The sequence below is a fragment of the Panthera pardus genome, unplaced genomic scaffold, assembly GCF_024362965.1.
Source record: "Panthera pardus isolate Hobbes unplaced genomic scaffold, ASM2436296v1 HiC_scaffold_16, whole genome shotgun sequence".
Taxonomy (NCBI): Eukaryota; Metazoa; Chordata; class Mammalia; order Carnivora; family Felidae; genus Panthera; species Panthera pardus.
In genome coordinates, this window is record NW_026526721.1 from 155272203 (window position 1) to 155293945 (window position 21743).

A 21743-nucleotide genomic window follows, 5' to 3' on the forward strand; every position below is an offset into this window, starting at 1 on the left:
AGAATTGCTAGTCATCCTAATCCAGAGATAACTATCAACATGTTAATATATGTCATTCTTGTTAATATGGCTCAAAAGAAAAGTCCGCGCGTGCCTTCATTTTCCATTAAGATCATACTGGTCTACAGCCACACCACCCTGAACGCGCCCGATCTCGTCCATTGAGCTCATACTGTGAATATTGACTTGTATTCTGTCTGTTCTTTCCATTTCACGTTATACTATGTAAATATAGGGTAGTATTTGTTACTAATATAAGTAGTAAACTAAATCTGTAGCTTGTCTTAGCAATTAGTTTAGGGATGTGAGGGGAATGGCAAAAAGTACTTCGATTTCATTGAGTCTAAGTAGCTACCCAAACATGCTGCAGTTTGGCGTGGGATGAAAAATACACAGTAGTATTCAGTGATGTCCAAGCACATTCAAGCACTCCTCACTACAGATTCGATTAGCAAGGAATACTCGCACCTATTTTTCTTCCTTTAGACAAAGTACAGTACTATGTATGTTACTCCTTCCTTATTTTTTCTGTAGCTTTAGAGGTCATTCCGTGGGTGTAGAGCATCTCATTCTTTTTCGTGGTTGCCCAGTAATCAATCTGCTTAACAATTCTTTAACCAGTCTTAATGATGGACATTTAGTTTGTTTCCCATCTCAAAGATGGTGCCATAAATCATCTGTCTTTTTTTCTTTTTTAATGTTTGTTTATTTTTGAAACAATGTGAGAGACAGAGTGCAAGCGGTAGAGGGGGGCAGAGAGAGGGAGACACAATCTGAAGCGGGCTCCAGGCTCTGAGCTGTCAGCACAGACCCGACGTGGGGCTCGAACTCACAAACCTTGAGATCATGGCCTGAGCTGAAGTCGAACGCTTAACTGACCAAGCCACTCAGGCGCCCCAGGCATCTGTCTTTTCAAAGAAATATCTCATTCCTAGCTGGATGGCTTGAACATACAAAGATACAGCTTAGAGCTTGTGAAGGTTCTTATTTACTGGAGAAGAGATCCCTCGCCCCCCCTGCTCTCCCCCCCCCCCCCCCCCCCCCCAAGAAATGGAGGCTAAAGCTTTTCCTGAGATCACATTGGGCCAGTGGTGAGAAATAAGATGATACGCTCTGGACCACAAGCACGTCAGGCCTGGAGTTTTGCTTTGTTTCTTTTAAGGGTTTTTTAAGTGTATTGATTTATTTTTGAGAGGGGGTTTCAGCTAGAGAATCCCAAGCAAGCTCCGTACTATAAGAGCAGAGCCTGAGGCGAGTTCGAACTCCGTAACCATGAGATCACATGACCTGAGCTGAAATCAGGAGTTCAGTTAACTGATCGAGCCACCCAGGAGCCCCTGGAGTTCTGTCAAAAGTGTAGGAGAGGCTTTGGGCTTAGGGAGGACCCAGGGAAAGATGTCTGAGCTTTGGCCCCTTTGGAAACCTACTGGAGGTTTTGCATTCTCCCCTTCCCATTTTAATGGTTTTATTTTCCACCACATTCTCCTGGATAGTTACTTCTGGAGGACCACCGGGTTCAGAGACACCGTCTCTGACATGGAAAAATGCTTCTGGACGTGCTTACTTCATTGAGGCCCTGAGAGACTGTGACTAGCTCTTGGGGTTTGGGGGATCTTCATTTTTATTTAGCTCTCCCTGTGTGGCTGCTGCCTGACCATGACTTTGCTATGGAACCCGTGGATTCAATTTTGATGGAATCAGCTATGGGCAGAGTGAGGAAGGAAAGTTGAATGTCCTATTATTCAATCCCCTAGGCCTTAGTCAAGGAGGAAAGAAGCTATTGAGTAGCTGAAGGTATTGAAGTAACTGTCTAGCCATCAGCTCTTAACTAATTGAAAAGTTGTTTTATCTTTGTTAATAGAATAAAAATGGTGTTTTGATGGGACACCTGGGTGGCTCAGTCGGATAAGTGTCATGATCCCAGGGGTTCGAGCCCCGCGTCGGGCTCTGCGCTGACAGCTCGGAGCCTGGAGCCTGCTTCGGATTCTGTGTTTCCCTATGTCTCTACACCTCCCCCACTTGTGCACGGGCTCTCTCTCGCTCTCAAAAATAGACATCAAAAAACATTTTTTAATGGTATTTTGATGATCGGTTGTTCCTCACTGTTCTGTAGGTACTGTACTCCTGGAGCAAGTCTTTTCATCCTATTTGTCACTGGAGGTTGGCTAGCCAAGGTGGCTCGCTCACCGGTGGTGATCCAGTGGGGGTTGTCAGCCAGAGGGCCTGCGCTTCTCACAGTGCGGCTGCTGGTTCTGAGAGGGTGTTCTAGGCCCTTGGACACATCGGCTCTTCTCCCCTCCCCGCCGCTCCCCTCCGTTTCGTAGCCTGACTTGGCAATAGCATACGTTCAGCCCAGACTCAAGCCAGAGGGGAAACAGACTCCATATTTCGATGAGAAAAATAGCAAACTGAGGGGTAGGCAGGGGTGGGGTGAGGGCATCGTTCTCAGGCAGAGGCATAGCTTGTGTCCGAGGATGTGAGGAGGAGTCTGGAGGATGGCCCCGCCTGACCTGGTGGGTGAGGGGAGCTCCTACAGGGCTTCACAGAGGGGCGGCTGCGATCGTCTCTGACTTTTTTTTTTTTTTTTTAATTTTTTTTTTTCAACGTTTTTTATTTATTTTTGGGACAGAGAGAGACAAAGCATGAACGGGGGAGGGGCAGAGAGAGAGGGAGACACAGAATCGGAAACAGGCTCCAGGCTCTGAGCCATCAGCCCAGAGCCTGACGCGGGGCTCGAACTCACGGACCGCGAGATCGTGACCTGGCTGAAGTCGGACGCTTAACCGACTGCGCCACCCAGGCGCCCCCGTCTCTGACTTTTATGAAAGGTGCTCCCTGCCTGGGGAGAAACCCGTTTCAAGCCTGCTGGTTACTCGAAAGTGGCGGCAGGCCAGGCGCAGGAAAATCTGCGAGAAAGGATTCTGCGGCAGGCCCTGTCCCAGAGTGAAGGTTCAGGTTCAGGTTCAGGGATGATGGTGTTGGGGAACACAGCAGAGAGGCCCCTGACGAGAGATTTACCAGGAGAGGGAAGGGATGCTGAGTGGCACGGGCCGGTCCAGTTGGGGCTCAGTGCTGACTTCTTGCCTTGGCATTAACCACCCCTCCCGCCGCGCAGTACAGGCTGCACACAGGTGGAGGACCCCCAAGTGTAAAGGTTGGGGTAACTGGCACTCCCTAGAGGCCCCGTCCCGGGCGGGGCCTGCAGTTCTTGGCTTTGGAAGGTAGAGTGAGAAGGTATCTCGCTTTCTCCTGTGATAGCATTCTTTGTCTGGAACTTTCCCCCCACCCATTCCTATTATTACACTTTTAGACTAAAGTCTCAGACTTCCCTTCCTTCAGGAAGTCTGCTGGGATTATATGCCAGGCCCAGTGTTTCCTGGTTTTCTTCCCCCAGTCCTGTCATTGCTGACCTCTTACTCACTCACCCCTCTTACTGGACTGTAACCTCTTTGAGGACAAGGGCACAGTGCGAGGGCTGGGAGTTCACGTGAAATGTAGAATGACATCTCCTGATGGGGTTGAAAGAGGTTCATCTGACCGGCTGTCCGGCCTTGTGGCCAGGCACTGTGGCCCCACAGGAAGTTGGGGATCTCTACAGGTCCCAGTTATCGTCCAGAACACTTTTTTCCAGTCTCCAGTTCCAAGAGAATGGAATCTCTCACATTCTTTTCAGCAGGCAGAGATGTTTGAGTGGCCTTACGGCATTAACAGCCCTGCCTTGCAAACCTGTTGCTGGAGTTTGATTTAACCTGCCCTGTCGCTTGCCAGGCCAGAACCCTTACACCAGGCTGCCTTCCCTGTCGTCTGTATTACAACTTGTATCTCATGCACTTTCTCTTACGGGTTCTGAACCACCAGCTGTGAGATCATGTGATCCCCATTTTGTGGGCAGAGGTAGAGCTCAGTGAGCCAGCTTAAAACCAAAAGAGTTGAAGAAGGAAGGACCACTTTGACATTTGAGCTCCTCGACATGAGGCCCTGGTCTCCTTCCATGTCTGGATGGATGCCTGGACAGTCACTGTAGCCTGTGTCCCTGGCTCCCCGTCTCCTCCTCCTCTGACCCATGAGCCTCCAGCTAGCATTCCCCTCCCGTCTCCTCCAGACTCTTCCCTGGGTGCGGGCCAAGAGCAGCCGTGCTTCTTTGCTAGGGCTGTTCCTTCTCGTTGGATTTGTAAATCTTCTGTCTCTGTCCTCCTGTCCCGTTCTTTCCCAGAAGCCTTTTCAGGTTTACCTGCCCCACCTCCAAGGCCATGCAACCACAATAGATCCCGCAAAGGGAGTCATTTTGTACAACTTTTCTGGATGGCAGTTTTTCCAAACTGTCCCCCAAGTATCACGTAATCTGGTTAATTCCTTATTTGTTGTCCTGATCCTTTCTAGTGGGTTTCCAAACTGAGCCACGTTGGAGATTTACAGGGGGTGCCTGGACACGTGCATGTTGGCCCCGCCCAGATTGGCCCAAGCAAGATTTGCAGGAGACTGGAAGCTTCTTCAGTTTTTTCGTCTGTCTTAATCTCCCAAGGCTCTTAGCCCAGAGCCTTAAATCCAGTGTAAATAGTAAAAAAGAGCAGTAAACACAGCACACATCATAAGGGTATTGTGGACTCAGACTCGAGTCTGCAGCCTGAGTGCAGGCTTCCTCTGGAGACCAGGAGGGAAGTGTTGGGAGACCAGGAGGCTCTCCGCAGCTGACAGGAAGGAGGACAGTCCAGCCCGAGCGAGACTCCGGGCGGTGCCTCACGCAGAGTTTTCAGTGCGGTGGGGTTACTGTGGTAGAACAGAAAAGGAATAAAAGCCCACCCGGGCCAGAACCTGACAGCACGTCGCAGCCAGTTACAGTCAACCCTTGCACAACACGAAACTGCACGGGCTCCCCCCCAGTAACTACAGTACAGTACTGTAAATATTTTCCCTTCCTTATGATTTTTTAAAAAAGGTTAGTTATTTTGAGAGAGAGAGAAAGGGAGTGGGAGAGGGACAGAGAGAGAATCCCAAGCAGACCTCACTGTCCGTGTGGAGCCCGACGCAGGGCTCGAACCCACAGACTGTGAGATCACGACCTGAGCTGAAATCAAGAGTCAGATAGATGCTTAACTCACTGAGCCACCCAGGTTGCCCCTTCCTTACAATTTTCTCGATACCGATTTTTCCCTCTACCTTTGTTGTAAGAACACAGTATATAATACTTGTATGTACAAAATATGTGTTAATCCACTGGAAGGCTTCTGGTCAATAGTAGGCTATATTAATAGTTAAGCTTTTGGGGAGTCCGAAGTTAGAGGTGGATTTTCAACCGTGTGAGTCATCAGTGCCCCTGAGCCCCGTTATTGTTCAAGGGTCAACTGTATTTAGATTTCTCCTGCCTCAAAGCTCACAGTTTCCCGGTGTAGGTGCTAGCCAGAATATGAGTGACTTTAAAGAACAACAACAAGAAAAAAACAACCCAAAACGCAACAACACCAGGCCAGACAAGCGAGTCAGGAATTTCAGGACCCAAGTAGAGACCAATTGAAGGGCTACTCTTTCCTTTTATTTTCCTCCTGAAACTTTAGGTCACATAACCGATACCCCCTGGTGTTAGAGCTTGCAGATTTTCTTTTTTCCCTTTTCCCTCATCCGTGCAGGCCTGGCTTTCCCCCATCTGCTGAACTCGAGAGTGTCTGCTTGGGCTGTGGGCCCATCGGGGCGTTCTGTCTCTCACTACTGCGTAGGGCAGGAGGTGGGGGCCCCCCGATTGCGTTACCTGCCGAGTCAGGGTCGGCTCGCTGCCCAGAGGTTGTGCTAACAGCACACAGGTACAGCGTGAAGAGCTGCCTCATTCCCACAAGATTCCTTTATTGGAGTAAAGTGGGATTTCTGAGGGAGTTCCGTATTTGAGACTTGAGAAAATGATGGTAATGAGAAATTGTTCCATCAGGGGAAGGGACAAAACAAAAACACCAGGCTTCTAAAGCGGAGCTTGACTCCAGTGGTGTTACCTGCAGCATCCCCACACCTGGATCTTTTTCCCGATTTTTATCTTCTTCCTAGTTAGGTGGTATTTCTCTGCCCCAGATCCTGCTGGCCCAGTGGTTCCTTGACGATCCCCAAATCCTGCTGTGATGAGTGCTTCTTTAAGAGCACAGCTGTTGGAAGAGCTCTGCACACTTGTGGGAAAGAGGACTGGGTGATTTTCCAAGGGACTAGGGCTTTGTTGGTCTAGGGGCCGGTCCTGGTTTGGCAGCCGAAGCAGTCCTTAAGGTTTATCCCTGTCTGTCCCTTGTGGTTCCAGCACAGGCTGGGCCCTTCTTACTCAAGATAGGAATCTGGCCTTCCTGTTCTTCTCCCTGTTGGACCAGTTTCTACTGGTTTGTCTAGGCTCCTGGTCCCACCCTTTGCTGCCTTTGGTTTCTGTTCCCCACACCCTTCTTTTATAAGGCCTTATATTTGTTAGTGGTCTCAATCTGAGATTTCTGCTTCACCTTGTTTCAGTAGCTCTCCTGCCCTACCCGTGCCCTACCCAGGGCCCCTAGATCATTGATAGAAAGTCTCCAAGAGAAGGCCTGCCCTTTAAACTGGGAATCACAGAACCATCCCTGGTTCCTTGGGTGACTCCCAGCCCACATGGCAGGAGGCTGTCTATAGGGTTTTTTGTTTTGTTTTATTTTTAAATGTTTATTTTTGAGAGAGAGAGAGAGAGAGAGAAGCGAGCACGCGAGCTGGGGATAGGTCGGAGAAAGGATCCAAAGCTGGCTGTGCCCTGACAGCCGAGAGCCAGACGTGGGCTCAAACTCATGAACCACAGGATCCGTGAGCCGAGCTGAAGTCAAACGGTCTCTCCCCAGAACCACCTAGGTGTCCTGGCAGGAGGCTCGTTAAAGTTGGTCTGCTAGCTTGGCCCGGCTCTGGCCAGCCCAGGGCCCCTTTGGCCTTTTGGGGGTGTCCTTGGGACCAAGTTTCCTATTGTTGGAGAAGAAGGAATGGATGGCTTAAATTAATTACCTAACAAACTGCTACCTTGAAAAGGGTTTAAAAAGGAAATCCATTTCCTGGCAAGACTAACCCTTCCCCCTTGCCCCCTGCTGTTCCACTAGAGACCTGGCTTGCACCCCCTCTGCTCATGCTCATGCTCTCTTTTTGCCTTTTACTCAGAGGAAACCGTGGAGAAAGGTTCTGGTGACTCCTGCGGTGGTGGGGGGAGAAGAGGTGCTGCGAGTTGTGTCTGTTTTAACGGGGATGGTTTGGAGCACTGTGGAAAAGCCCACGCTTGCGCCTGGAGACACATCCCCATGCTTCACAGACATGCACACCTTAGCCACTGTTGCCCTGGGCACTTGCATTGACAATTCAGAAGCCATCGGCTGCCTTCTTCTCTGGTCTCCTTCCCAATTTAGATGACACCTGCCTGCAAACAAGTCTGGATTAAAACGGAGTTTCTACAGTGATTAAATACTTGGTTAACCTTTCGATTTGGAGGCAGTGCCTGGTTAGCGAAACCCCGCTCTTAAAATTGTCAGTGATCGTGACCCTGTAACCTTGGGCCATCAGGAAAAGTGAGAGTTGGGCCTCTCTTACCCAGGGCAGAGTAATCAATGTGTTCGTCCAGCTACTCAGGAATATAGAACTTGATGGAATGGAGAGAGAATGGGAAATTTTTATTTTGTTGTGTTGGAGGGAGAAAATACGACTGGTAATATTTAAAGACCTTTTTTGTTATTATCTGAATCTTTATTTCTGCTTCCTTCCCTGGGATAATTTTCCCCAGCTGATGAGTGACTTTCCTGGCTTTAAATTCACCTGTCCACATGATCTCAGCCACAGAGGCAATTGAAACCCCTTCTGCTACTTGAGGGAGTGAAAAGGTTTCAGGTGCACAATGTTGCCCACTGTTTAAGAGGTGAGGACTGAGTTACATGACCACCTACAGAGTCTGGCCATTTTATTAAGTCGGCCTCCCAAGCACTACCTACTTGGGTCCAGAACACAACAGATTAAAATTGTGCCTTGCTTTTGTGACCTTGGAGGCAACCAAATCTATCTTTTCATGTCTGGTTTAAAAATCTATAATTTACGTGGGCAGTGATCTCAGCGTTGGCACAAATCTCTTTTATTTGCTGCTGGAAGCTGTGTGGGCCACTCATTAGTACATCAGAGGTCAGATGCATGCCGGGGCAGCAGCTGGGACACTGATGATTTCATATGGCTTTGCATGACCGCTGGCCGCCTGTGGTGCTGTAAATCGGGCTCAGAGTTCTAATTTTTTCAAAACCTCTGGGGGAGTTACTCCAACACTTGCCTCTTGCTAGATAGAACTTAAGAAAAACAATACCTAACGGGAACATTGTGGGAAGAATGGTAGTAACCTATTAGAAGTCAATTTTGTGGGGGGCCATTGGAGTGCCTCATTGATGGGGCTGCACGAGAATTTGTTAGGTCCTCAGCTATGGGCGCCTCACCGCCAAGTCTAGGCTGCAAACCCCACCCCAGGGATACTAGGTGGTCAGTGGGAGGGTTCCCCCCCTTTTTTGGGGGGGGTGTAACTTACATAAAATGAACATAATTGTACATTGTGAATTTTGACAGTTCTATACCTATGTAACCACCCCTTTCCTCAAGATAATAGAACAACTTTCACCTGCAGCTTCTCTTCTGGTTTTTTTGACCTTAGTTTTGCCTTTGTATAAATGAAATTATGCAGTATATTCTTTCTATTTTTTAACACTTTTGATTTTATTAAAGTTTTAGAAACGTACTCGAACATTTCTAAATGCTTCATAAAACATTTCTAATGTCTTAAATGCTTAATAAACATTTTGAAAGCTTAATAAAAGATCACCGAAATTCTCTGTATCACCCTCTTTCCCCCCAAAACGTGGTTTTATCTATAAATTTATTTTAATGTTTATTTTTGAGAGATAAAGTCGGGGGGGTGGGGGAGGCACAGAATCTGAAGCAGGCTCCAGGCTCTGAGCTGTCAGCACAGACCTCGCTGTGAGGCTCAAACTCCGTGAACCGCAAGATCATGACCTGAGCTGAACTCGGGTGCTCAACCGACTGAGCCTCCCGGGCACCCCATCACCCTTTAATACTTAGTTTGTCCCCCCCTTTTTTTTTCCTTAAGTGTGTTTTTTTCTTTCAAGTTTTTATTTTAACTCCAGTACTGTGAACATACAGTGTGCAATGTTAGTTTCGGGTGTGCAATTTGGTGATTTAACAATGCCATACAACGCCCTGTGCTCGTCACAACAAGTGCATTCCTTAAACGATATGTACATTTTTTCATTTTGATTCTGGCGTGTTCTGAAGTGTCCCTCAGTGCCACGTCACGTAACTTGGATCTGTTGGAGGACCCCCCCCAAGCACAGGTGTGTCCCTTGGCAGTGTGAAGATACTCCTTGCCTGCGGGCCCTCGTGAAAGCCTTCGGGAAGTGTGGGAGACTGGGCTGTGGGCAGTGCAGCCTGTGGTCCTGGTGAGCATGGTCAGCCAGGAATGTGCCTCAGGCCGCATGGGTCGGGCAGAGATAACAAGGCTCCAGCCTGCAAGCCGGAGTCCCACCCGGAGACGTGTGTAGTCCAGGAGTGCAGGTTGGGTTCCCCAGGGGCGGACGCTGACCACTGAGTTTCTGAGCAGCTCCCTGGGTGACGCGGGGAGGAAGCAGGATGGAGGCAGGCCCAGCAAGGGCATGTCTGTCACTGGCACCTGAGGCAGAGCCTGACTATCTGCGTGGAGCATGAGGGATAGAGCCCGGAGAGGGAAGATACTCCAGGCCACAGAAGTGGGGCGAACAGAAGCACCGCCACATTCTCTCCTCATCCTCACCCCCAGAATTGCCGTGTATGTTTTCTCACACAATGTGACATCACGATTAAACAATTAGGGGTGCCTGGCAGGCTCCGTCAGAAGAGCACGTGACTCTTGACATCGGCGTGGTGGGTTCGAGCCCCACATCAGGGGTAGAGAGCACTTTAAAACAAGTGGGGAAAGGAACCTTTATGTGGCTTGGGGGGGTAGCACAGAAAGCTCAGCTGAGCTGCACACGGCTCGTCCTGATCTTCAAACTAATTTGTGTGGTGGCACCAGCATCAGCATTGAGTCTGAAGCTGTTAGAGCCTGATGGCCTTCCTCTGTTTTCAGCGCTCCCTTTCCAGATTTGCCTTGTCCGCGGAGTTTACAAACTTCGGTCTGGAGCTGAGCAGGCTGCTCTGACCCCAGTTTGGGCTGTTCTTGGATACCTGCCCCACCACTAGGCATAGTCTTGACTCATTCTGTTGCTGATTTCACTTGGAAATGGATTTCATTCGCCTCGTTGGCCAGACTGGCACTAAAATGTGTCCAGATCGTGCACCCTAACCCGTGCGATCAGATGTGCCTCAACATTTAAAATTTCCGAGTTTAGAAAGTAAATATTGTACAACAACACAAGATAATGGGCATTCGCATTTCTCCAGCCAAGTGCTTCAACTCATACTAAATGGTCTAGGTTAAAATCATAAATCATTTGCATGCCTGTTTGGGTTTTGCTGACAAATAGCTTATGTAACAACAGTTTTGAGAGCCTGTTGGATTTTGGAACTGCAGGAAGGGCATCGTGGGTTTGTACGGGACCCCCAGTGTCTGTTTCATTGAGTGCTTGAGTGATAACCCCTGAGACTACTGAGCGCGTTTTTATTCCTAACACCTCTCTCTCCGCCCATCGCCCATCGCCCATCGCCCGAGACCCCTCACTGCCCCCCTCTAGAGGTGTCTCCAGCGAGCAGCCCCACTCCCCCCATCCATGCCCTTGTGTTTAGGACAATCTCCTTAGCAGCCGTTACTGAGGATGCAGAATTCTCTGGGCTTTTCAGTCTCAGTGTCCACTGAAGTCTTCCAGCCAAGCAGAAGTGGAATCTTAACTCCCAGTCCCAACACGGACCGTCTCATCTGGTGTTCCCCTGCTGGCTTTTTGTGTACGTTTGGTCTCATCGGGAACAGAAACTGGTACTCGACAGCCTTTCTCTCTTCACTTGACTTAACAGTTAGCAAGCTGGAGAATCCTTACTATCCACACTCGCAAGCACATTTGCCTTCCTGTACATCAAGTGATGTAGCAATTGTACGTATTACCAAATTGAAGAAATTGAGGTATATACAGAACAAGAAAGTGCAACACTGAGTTGCTCGGGATTTTTTTTTTTTTTTTTAAATCAGGAAATGGCTTTAAAATTGTATCAGCAGGTACTAATTGAATAAGCCTGTGGTATATCCACAGGCAACATACCATGCAGGCATTTATAAAATGGGCAGCCTGAGCCAGAACATTCTCCAACTTAATACAGCTTAAGAGAAAAAAAGCTAGCATAACATGCTTCTGTTTGTCTTTTAAAACAATTCACCTATGCACAGAATGTAACGTTTTTGGATGGTTACATAAAGTAGAAACATTGAGAAATGGGGGAGATTTAAAAAAATGATTTGCACTTACATATTTTTTGCAGTAAAATGGCATATATGTTCCCTAAAATTTCTTCATGCTAGATTTTATTTTTAAGGAATCTCTACACCCAACGTGGGGCTCAAACTCAACCCAAGATCGAGAGTCACATGCTCTATGGACTGAGCCAGCCAGAAGACCCCCCTCCCCCAGTTTTTTGTTTTTTGTTTTTTGTTTTTTTAAATGCTTCATGCCTCTCCTCCTCCCTCCCTCCCTGGCCACCTTAGCTTATCCTCAGCTGGGTTCTGCTGACCGGAGCTGGTAGTGATTGTGCATGAAAATCGGTCCAGATTCCTTTCTTTCCCCTCTTCCAGGGCCCCTGGGGCCCCCAGATTGCAGCACGCGGCCAGGGTGCAGGAGGGACTTCTTCCTCAGGTTTGGATTGTGGGTTTTGGAGCACTGGCATTCTGCATAATTTTCCCTGCATCAAGTAAAACTTGGTTCTGATGTTATTTAATAGACTTCGTTTCAGAATAGCTGGACTCTACTCCTTGAACGTGATTTAATGTTTTGCCTTTTTTTAATTGGCATACACACACAGGTAAGGCTTGTGGCCCAGCCATCCTCCCCTTGATTTCTATGCTGGGAAACTTGGAAACCCTCATGGGTGGTTGGTGTGACCTCCTTTTGTCCAGGCCTGAGTTTGTGGGAGGCCAGAGGTCCCCAGTCGTTTTAAGGGATGTGAAAAAAATCTCAGAAAACGTCAGCATACAGCGGTTCTGTATTTCGGTTGGGGCGTTTGATGACATCCTTTCAGTTTCCATTCTTCAGTGATCTGGGTCGTTGTATTTTAAACTGGAATCTCCTTTCAGATGCGTGGTGCTCTAATAGGAGTCGCATGTGGGGTGTGTGTTTGTGTGTGTTCGTTCGTTCCGTTCCTTCGTTTCTTGTTGGATCACACAGGTGGTATAAAAAGTAGATTCTAGAAGTGCACACCCAGTCTTGTTCATTAACGCAGCACTTTATTTTAGTGCCGGCTAAGGCCGACCTGCCTACTGAGTATTTTTATTTATTTATTTTTTCCTTAACCTCTCTCCTTCCTCTCCCGCTGGGCCCACATTCCTAGGTCTTTGTCTCTGCCTGGTATTTTAGAAATTATGGGAGAGGAAGGCAGTGGGTGGGGCGTTCTGGAAGCTGGGGGCAGGGAAGAGGGTGGTCACTTGCAAGGTCAGAGGTCGAGCCTGCTCCATTCAGCTGGGGCAGCCAGATTGTCGCCATGCGAGGAGGGGGAGGGGTGGGAGGGGCCGAGGAGGAGGAGGAGGAGGAGGGGTGGGAGGGGCCGTGTCGTACATCTGCCCGGGAAACCCCTAACAGGCAGCTCCAGGCCCTAGAATTCCTGCCGCCAGAGGACCACTCCTTCTCCCCCTCATGGCCTCTGCCACTCTTCTGGTCCTTTGGATGACGTGGGTTCCAGTTTATTCTTTTAAAACAATCTTCGAGCTGTTTCAGAGAGAATTGCACCCATGTGCACGCTTACCTGTTGACTCCAAAATTGTGGGTTTTCGACCTTCGAAGCTTCTAAATGGAGCATGAAATCCTCCCAGAGTTTTTATGCCGAACTTCAGCTAGACAGTTGATAAAAATCGACCAGATTTCCAGTTTTTGGATACCGTTCTTTGAAAAATCAATAGCTCATGAATTATAAGCACCACTGGAGCTAAGCTGTTCTACTGGCCCTTAGCTTTTTTATTATCAACAAGCTGGGTGTCCCCCAGGGCCAGCCCCACCGCTGTGCTGGTCCTACGGTCCAGGACCGAAATCAGGTGTGTTCTGGGCACAGTCCCGGGGAACCGATGCCAGGCAGGATTGCATCAAGAGGGGCCCAGAGAATGCTTTAAAGCCTACCATTTGCAAGGTATCTCCTATACGCATTATCCAGGCTGTGGATTTAAATTTAATGTTTATTTTGAGAGAGAGCGAGAGAGCCATTGAGCACGCCCTCACGTGCGCTCAGGCAAGCAGGGGAGGGGGAGAGAGAGAGAGAGAGAGAGAGGGAGGGAGGGAGGGAGGGAGGGAGGGAGAGAGAGAGAGAGAGAGAGAGAGAGAGAGAGAGAGAGAGAGAGAGAGAGAGAGAGAATGAATCCCAAGCAGGGTCCGCACGGTCAGCACAGAGCCCAGCTTGGGGCTCCATCCCACAAACTGAGATCATGACCTGAGCTGAAATCAAGAGTCGGACGCTTAACGGACTGCAGGCTCTGGGTTTAAAAAACCCGGAAGAACCGCCTTGGTTTCTTGCAGTCACACAGTTGGCACCTGGGGCCTGGCTTCCTTGCTCAGCCCAGAGTTCCTTCAAAGGACTTTGGGTTTCTGGTGTTCGGTCCCTGAGGGAGGGTTCCCGGGATTTCAGGGACGGAAGCGGTCTCTGGAGGCACCTCGCCGGACTGCTTGTGTCTCGCAGACGAGGCCAGCCCGGTCAGGGGACTGGATAGACGTCCACGGCCAGATGGTGCCGGGCTCGGGCTAGCAGCCTCAGGTTCTTTCCTACTCACTGCGAGTGAAAGCCGTTCTGTTCACACAGACTGAAGAAAGCCAGGGGACCCTGGTCAGTCCACACAGCTGTCCAGAGAAGGGATGAAGAGGGCATTGCTTGCTGTTTGGCAGGGGCACAGAGGACAGAAGGTTCAGAGACATGTCCCAGTCGAATTTCAAAGGAGCCTACAGATGGAAGGTTTTCACACTTCACACGAGCGTAGGAGTGACCCCTTTATTCCCGTGACAAATGGAGGGAGCCAACGGGAAGGCAGGAGGTTGAGTTGTTGAAACGGGGTGGGGGAGGGTGCTTTAGCCCCACGTCATAAAAAGAGACTGTCCAGGAATTTCCTCCAAGTTTATCCGCTTTGGCATCTTTTGGTTAGCATTTAAGGTCAGCTTGAAAGTTTTAGCTTTATCAGATTAGACAGGTGATCATTTCTAAAATGGTGAACCCGCTTTAAAAAGCGATTGGTCTTGGAGGCAAATTACGGTCACCAAATTTCAGTCGCCCTCGGTCGCTGGGAAAGTACTGCCCTGGCCCTCGTCTAGTCACAAAGCTGATCCCATTTCTCTCCTGTAAAATGGGGCCCATGAACTTACCACATCGGAACCATTTCTTAGAAATAGGAAGTGGGTGGCTCAGTCGGTTAAGCGTCTGACCTCGACTCAGGTCGCGATCTCGAGCCCCACAGCGGGCTCTGCTGACAGCTCAGAGCCTGGAGGCTGCTTGAGATTCTGTCTTCCTCTCTCTGCCCCTCCCCCGCTCGTGCGTGTGCGTGCTGGCGGTCTGTCTGTCTCTCTCTCTCAAAAATAAATAAACATTAAAGAATTTTTTGGAAAAAAAAAAAAAACATAATCTAAGCCTTTCCCCGATTTCTGAGTCCAGCGGTCCCTAGAGAAGCAGCCTAGACCACGCAGGACCACACAGCCCCCTCTGACTGCCTGCACCCTCAGCAGAGTCGGCCTGTTGCCCTGAGCTTGTCTGGGGACTCCCATCTCCCAGCGGATGTGCTCGGAGCAGCGTCTGGTTAGTTAACAAAACAACCTGAAGAGCAGACGGTCGGCATCCGTACTTTCGCCCGGGCTCCTTGCCGCGAGGGTCTTTCTCCTGGGAACGTCGCGGCCCTCCCTGCCCACCTGTGAGTCGGGTAACGCTCTGCCTGCTCTGGGCCGGGCTTCTGCGCAGAATCGCCTGGCCTCGGGTCTCCCACCCTGGACGCCACAAGACCTCGTAAGGTGCTCGGTGCTCTGGTGAAGAGCCAGCGTCTGGCGGGTCTTCCAGAAGGCTCGAGTTGGCCGCCCTGTTCTGCCCTTGCTTGCTGTGTGGCCCCAAGACGCCTCGACCTCTGGTCTTCATCTGGGGATTAAGCGTATTGTGTGCGGAAAAGCAGCCCTCGGACACCGCTTCCCTGCCTGTTGCGTGTCGGCTGGCTTTTCCCCAAGCCCAGGTATGCCGGCGGCGAGTGGAAGCCCTGCTCTCGAAAGCCGTCCAGCAGATGTTGACAGAGAGCGGGGCGAAGTGCCCTGCTCCGTGGAAGGGTACAGCTCGACTGGCCCAGTTTCGGTGCCAAGGAGCTTCCGCTCTTGAGAGCTCCTCATTTATCAGCAGGTGAAGGTTGTGCCAAGCCGTGTCTCCCTCCCGGCAGGCTGGGCCCCAGGGAGATACAGAACATCACAAAGCAGTTCTGTCAGCGCGGGCTGCCTCTCGGGGTCGACTCCTTGGAACAACTTGGCAGGAAGAAGAAAGACAAGAAGCTGGCTGACCTTACCACTAGCTTTTGCCTTCGTTCCAGAAGCTTAAGCCCAGAGCTTGCCCGCGTGCCTGGGAGAACCATGCTTTGCACTTGCGCTAATCTCCTTGATGGGGGGCGGGGGGGGAGGACTGTGGCTGCGAGCTGCCCTGTGAGGGTGATTAATACTGGCTCCTAACTGTGCTTCACACACCCGGAGGGTGGGGTGGCAAGACACATTTTTCTGGTACATTCTTTCATTGGGCCACCAATCTCAGACCAGGGAGATACAGTCTTAGAACTTTTCTGGGCAATTAATCTGAGACCTAGGGAAAATCTCAGGCCAGGAGGATTGTTTTGTTTTGTCTTTGCCTTTGGAGTCTCAGTTAAAGTTCTGAATGAAACCGGAGTGGAAAGAGGGAATTGGTTGTTTTCTCCTTGAGGGGGTAAGAAAGGAGGACACGCTGCCCGCGGTTGGCTGCGGGGGTGTGCTTGCTAAGTGCGAAGGGGGTGTCTGGGGTCTGGCATCCACAGAGCACCCCTGAGGCTGCCTCCCTCCCCGCTAGTCCCAAATCTCATTAATGCTTGTCCCCTCTCTGGTCCCCAGGTGCTGCACCTGTACTGTGACACCTGCTCAGTGCCCATCTGTCGTGAGTGCACGATGGGCCGGCACGGCGGCCACAGCTTCATCTACCTCCAGGAGGCGCTGCAGGACTCCAGGGCACTTACCATCCAGCTGCTGGCCGACGCACAGCAGGGCCGCCAGGCCATCCAGGTCAGTCCCCCCCTTTCCCTTGTTCTTTCTTGCACGTGAAACCTGTCCCACTCCCTTTCAGATGGCATGTGTAGGTTACCAGGCAGGCTCCGGTGTGTGGGGGCCTGGGAACAATGACCCACCGAGCTCCTGTGACCTCCATGCAGCAGTAATCCCTTGGGGAGGGGGAGGGTTTGCCAAGAGGGATGTGGCCAAAGTTGACTAGCCAGTCAGGGCTTGTTGCACACACTTAAGCTCCCTCCCCTCCTCTGCCCTCCCCATCATCTGCCTGTTTCTCATGCAGCCCCCTCCCCAAGTACAAGTGGGCGTTAGCATACCTCAGCTGGGACTGCAGAAGGACTGGGCGCTTAATGCTTTCCAGGCATATCTCTCTGCTGCTCAGATTTATTTATTTATAAGTGAGACAGAGGTGAGCAACAGAAGTTTAAGATAAGGTTCAGAATCTCAGAGTCTTTCCCAAGCAATAAAAAGTCACTTCCCGGTAACTGAGACCCTTGTTTCTGTTGAGTCCCCATCCCTTTGGGTTTAGGAAGGGACACATGTAACTTTGGGGGATAGAAAAGTTCTCTTACCATTGAGTGATAGCATACCTGAATTGACTTAAAATCTTATTGCCTGGTCCAGACGACAAGGTTTTAAGAAAAAATCATGACATGTTTTCCTTGTAGGAAAAGCTTGAAAGTCAAGGAAACATTGCTAATCATTGAGCAGAAATTGAATGGAAAGTTCACATTCTTAGAGCATTTGAATAAGTGAATTGTGTAAAAAATAAGACCTTTTTTGGAAGTGGTAAGGAATTGATCATGTGCTGTAACGAAAGGGCAGAAGGGGGCGCCTGCCTGGCTCAGTCGATTCAGCATCCAACTCTTTATTTCTGCTCAGGTCATGAGCTCGCTGTTTGGGAGTTCGAGCCCCACATTGGGGCTCTGTGCTGACAGTGCAGAGCCTGCTTGGGATTTTCTCTCTCTCTCTCTCTCTCTCTCTCTCTCTCTCTCTCTCTGCCCCTCCCCTGTTCACATTCATTCATTCATATTCCCTCCCTCCCCCCCCCCCCCCCGTCTCAAAATAAATAAATAAAGTTAAAATCAGGAAGGGGCAGAAGGATAGTTCTGGGTTTTAATAAGTTTCTCAGCAGCTATCCTGTTCCTATGCATGATACTGAAGTGGTCTTTCTGAAGAGTCAGATTGTCTGTTATTCAAGCCCTGTGATTAGAGGTTTGAGCGTCTGTTTCTGCGGTGACTACTTCTGGCATATTCTAACGCCAGAGCGGGCTGCTTCCTTCTCTACGCCTTCAGAGTGGTTCTTGGTTGCTCTTAAATTCTTGGTTGTCAGCATCCCCTTTAGCACATAGTTGTATTTTATTTCTGTTCCGTTTTGGTGAGCTTGTGTCCCCCAAGGATGCAGTGGTTGGTGGCTCCCCTTTTTACGGCAGTGGGGACTTCGTCCGTTGCCTTACCCCGCTGGTGTCTCCTGGACCTGGCTGCTGTCAGCGTCACCTGGGGAGCCCCAAGACCTGCTGCGTTTGGGTCCTGCCCCGCCCCCCGACTGTGACTTCACCTTATTAACCCCTTTCTGTCCTTGGAGATTGAGAACACTCTGGGGTCCTTGAGACACGATTCACAGAATTGCTGGTGCCCTCCACTTTCTGGGATCAGCCACTCTGGAAAGAAAAATGAGTTGTCATGATTCGCTAGAGACGGAAAGAGAGATCTGCGATCTGTGGTTGCAATGATGAAATCTCAAGGAACTGGGAATTTGAGAATTTGACGGAGAGGAGAGAGAAGTAGTCGGACAGAAGATTCTGTCTGCCATGCTTAACTTCTGCAGCGAATACAGTCACTGTTAGCAGACAGTCTGCTGTGAGTAATAAGAAGAACCTAGGGGTGAGATTCAAATATCAGCAGTACTGCTGAGCTCAATGGGGCATTTTGGGGAGGAGCCAAGTGGCAGGAATGAGCCGGGAAGCTCAGATTGTTAATCATCTGCATGGCCACATCCAGGTACACCTGCTGAACATCATCTGCATAGATTGTGAATTGACTGCTTCAAGGTCCTGTGTAACTGGGGGTGGGGGGCGGGGAAGGCACCCTTTTGGGGGTCTTGGTTGCAATTCTTCAGAACCTACTCTCAGCCAGTGATCCAAAGATTGGGGTATGATTGGACAACCGTTTGTCTGAATGTTCTTACCAGGTTCTCAGTACATTGACTATTCCTAAAACTATCTCGTGGCCCTCTAATGAAAGTAGAGAGGTTCATACCTGCTAAGAAGTCTCCTGAGTGTTAGAAAACATGGCCCTTCTTTTCCCTCTGAGTTAACTCTGTGATGCCTTTGGGGGAGGGGGGGGGGGACTGAGGTAAAGATGGAGAACAAGTTAGTTTTGCTCAAATCATTTGGTGAAGGGTCAGTTTGTTCCCATGTGAGCCTTAGAAACAAACCGTCTCCAAGGTCAGAAGACTGGTAGGGACCCACTCTTCATTGTGAACAAATGTTTTGCAAATGGGTTCCTTCTAGGAGGTCAGGACATCATTGAAACTGATTTAGTGAGAACAAGGAGGAGTTTGCTTTTAACTGAGCCCCTGCTTTTGTATTTAAGGAAGAACACAGTTCTGAAAGCTTCAGGTAGAGTTCCTGTCTCAGTGATGAATCTAAAAACCATTTATAAAGTACGCCTGGAAGATGGTGGAAAAATCCATCACTGGCTAGCACAGGGTAGGCTTTGGTTTATTTTCATAAAGACATAATTAAGAATTAAGACTTGTGTGCAAGTATACAAGTGTTTTTTCCTTTGCCGGTCACTAAGCAGCGGAAAGGATGTCGGATACTGAGAGGTTCCCCACAGGGTAAAGAAGCGACGTTGGAATGCCAGGAAAGAACACTACTTTGGGTGCATGGTGCTTCAGGCACTTGGTTTCTTGCATTGGTCAATGTTCATGAAATAAATGGCCTCACCACATAATTCATACACTGCCATTTAATAGCGTTTATATTAAAGAATACAGCAGATAGTATGAAGGCTGTTTTTGTTTTGTTTTGTTGTTAAGTGGGGAAGGGGCAGAGAGAAGTAGAGGGAGAATCCCAAGCAGGCTCTGTGCTATCAGCTTGGAGCCCGATGCGGGTCTCAAACTCAGGAATCATGACCTGAACTGAGATCAAGAGTTGGAACATAACCAACTGAGTCACCCAGATGCCCCTGATTTTTGTTATTAATATGAACACTGGAGAAGGACGGAGGAACATAATTAACATAAAATTTGGGGGGGAGTGGTAAGCTATTTTAAAATACACATCTAACTGGTGCAACACACACACCCTTTTATACATCCCTTAACTCCATTTAAACTAAAATACAGAATGATTCCGGTCACAGGGTAAGAGATTCTCATTTCTTTTGCAAGGACATTTAAATCGCAAGTTTGAGGGGCAACTGAGTGGCTTAGTTAAGTATCTGATTCCTCTCAGGTCATGATCTCACGATTTATGAGTTTGGGTCCATAGGGCTCATGAATGAACATAGGGCTCTCTGCTCTCAGCACAGAGCCTGCTTCAGATCCTCTGTCTCCCTCTCTCTCTGCCCCTCCCCTGCTCGTGTATGCACTCTCCCTCTCCCTCTCAAAAATAAACATTTAAAAAATAAAGAAGGGGGTGACTTGGGCCCAGATCATGATCTCCTGGTTCGTGAGTTCGAGCCCAGCATCAGGCTCTGTGCTAACAGCTCAGAGCCTGGAGCCTCTTCCGATTCTATGTCTCCCTCTGCCTACCCTACCCCAATTGTGCTCTGTCTCTCTCTCAAAAAGAAGTAAGTGTTTAAAATATTTTTTAAAATAAAAAAATAAATTAAGTTGCTAAGTTTGATTTGGACATCGTTGGTCTAAGAAACTGTCCTCAACTTGTTCATTTACCCTTCCTTTGTTCTTTTGTTGTTCATTTACTCATAATATTATTGAATAAATAAATGCATCATTTGGGAGCTTTTAAATACTTCTCGTGTGTACTGGCAAGTCAGGTTCAAGAAGCAGGAGATATTCTGGAAGTAGGCTTTATTTTTGCCAATAACTTAAGGCCTCAAACTGAGTAAGAAGTTGTAAGGAATAGTTGTAAGAGATTTAAATTATGATAGCAGACACCAAAATAAAATCCTAGTAAGGGTTATTACATGGAAACGAAGGGGACAAGTATTAAAAAAAAAAAAAAAGAAAACGCAAACTGGAGGTAGATATATTAGAAGTGATACGAGGAGGGTGCGTGAGTGGCTCAGTCGGTAAAGCGTCCGACTCTTGATTTCAGCTCAGGCTGTATCTGTCTCACGGTTCAAGATTGAGCCCTGTGCCCGGCTCTGCACTGATAGCATGGAGCCTGCTTGGGATTTTGTCTACCTCTCTCTGCCCCTGCCCTGCTGGCTGGCATGCTTGCTTGCTCTCTCTCTCTCTCTCAAAAATAAACTTAAAAGAAGCAATACAAGAAACTTAGGCATAATTTTAAAGTTTTTATTTTTTGTAAGTAATATCTACACCCAACATGGGGCTTGAACTCACGACCCTGAGATCAAGAGTCACATGCTCTTCTGACTGAGCCAGCCGGGTGCCCCCAAAATGCATGCATGTTAATAGGAGAACAGCAAACTGGCAAATGGGGCAGAGAAATAGTTACTCTGAAAAGATCATAATCAGTAGGCACAACTTGTAGGAAGGAAGAGACAACACAGGTGAAGGAATGAAAGGGCTGCAGACACCTTGCAAAGACACAGTCTGACCACTTCATATAAAGTACAGAAGTGTATTCAGCCTGAGCAGTAGCCAGTTATAATGACACCGGAGCACTATTTTGGATAAGTGACAGAGTAAGTACACCACACGTGATCTTTGTGAGTGGGAGAGCATGTTTTGAGAAATATCCAGAGCTTTAAATATGGAAGGAACTCCGTCCTCTTAATAGGAATCTCCAAGGCCGTGTCCTACATCCTGAAGGTGCAGCTTGTACCGGTAGGAAAGGTCAACAATAGGAATTAAGGTTTTTCAGCCCCTTACATTCATAGAGTTTGGGATCACATTATAATACAGTGTTAACTAAAACTAGGAAACCCTGAAATTGGTCCAGGAAAAATTATGCAAAACGAGTAAAGATGCATAAAAAAAATTATGGGAGGAAGTAGAAATAAGCCAAAATAAGAATAGTGGCGTTTTGCTGATTATGGTGGGACTGAGGCAGTTTTCTTTCCCCCAGTTTTATTGAGGGAAATGGATATTCAATGAACTGTACGCATTTAAAGCATATGAACACATATATATTCAACGTGTATTTCACCCATGAAAACACA

General features: G+C 48.7%; 1 protein-coding gene across 1 annotated transcript in view; it reads left to right on the forward strand.

Moving 5' to 3' along the window:
* TRIM71 (tripartite motif containing 71) overlaps window positions 1-21743 on the forward strand; it is a 67355-nt gene that overhangs the window by 27651 nt on the left and 17961 nt on the right. The window contains 1 exon segment of the mRNA XM_053904078.1: window positions 16260-16427. Within this exon segment, the coding sequence (XP_053760053.1) occupies window positions 16260-16427 (168 nt within the window).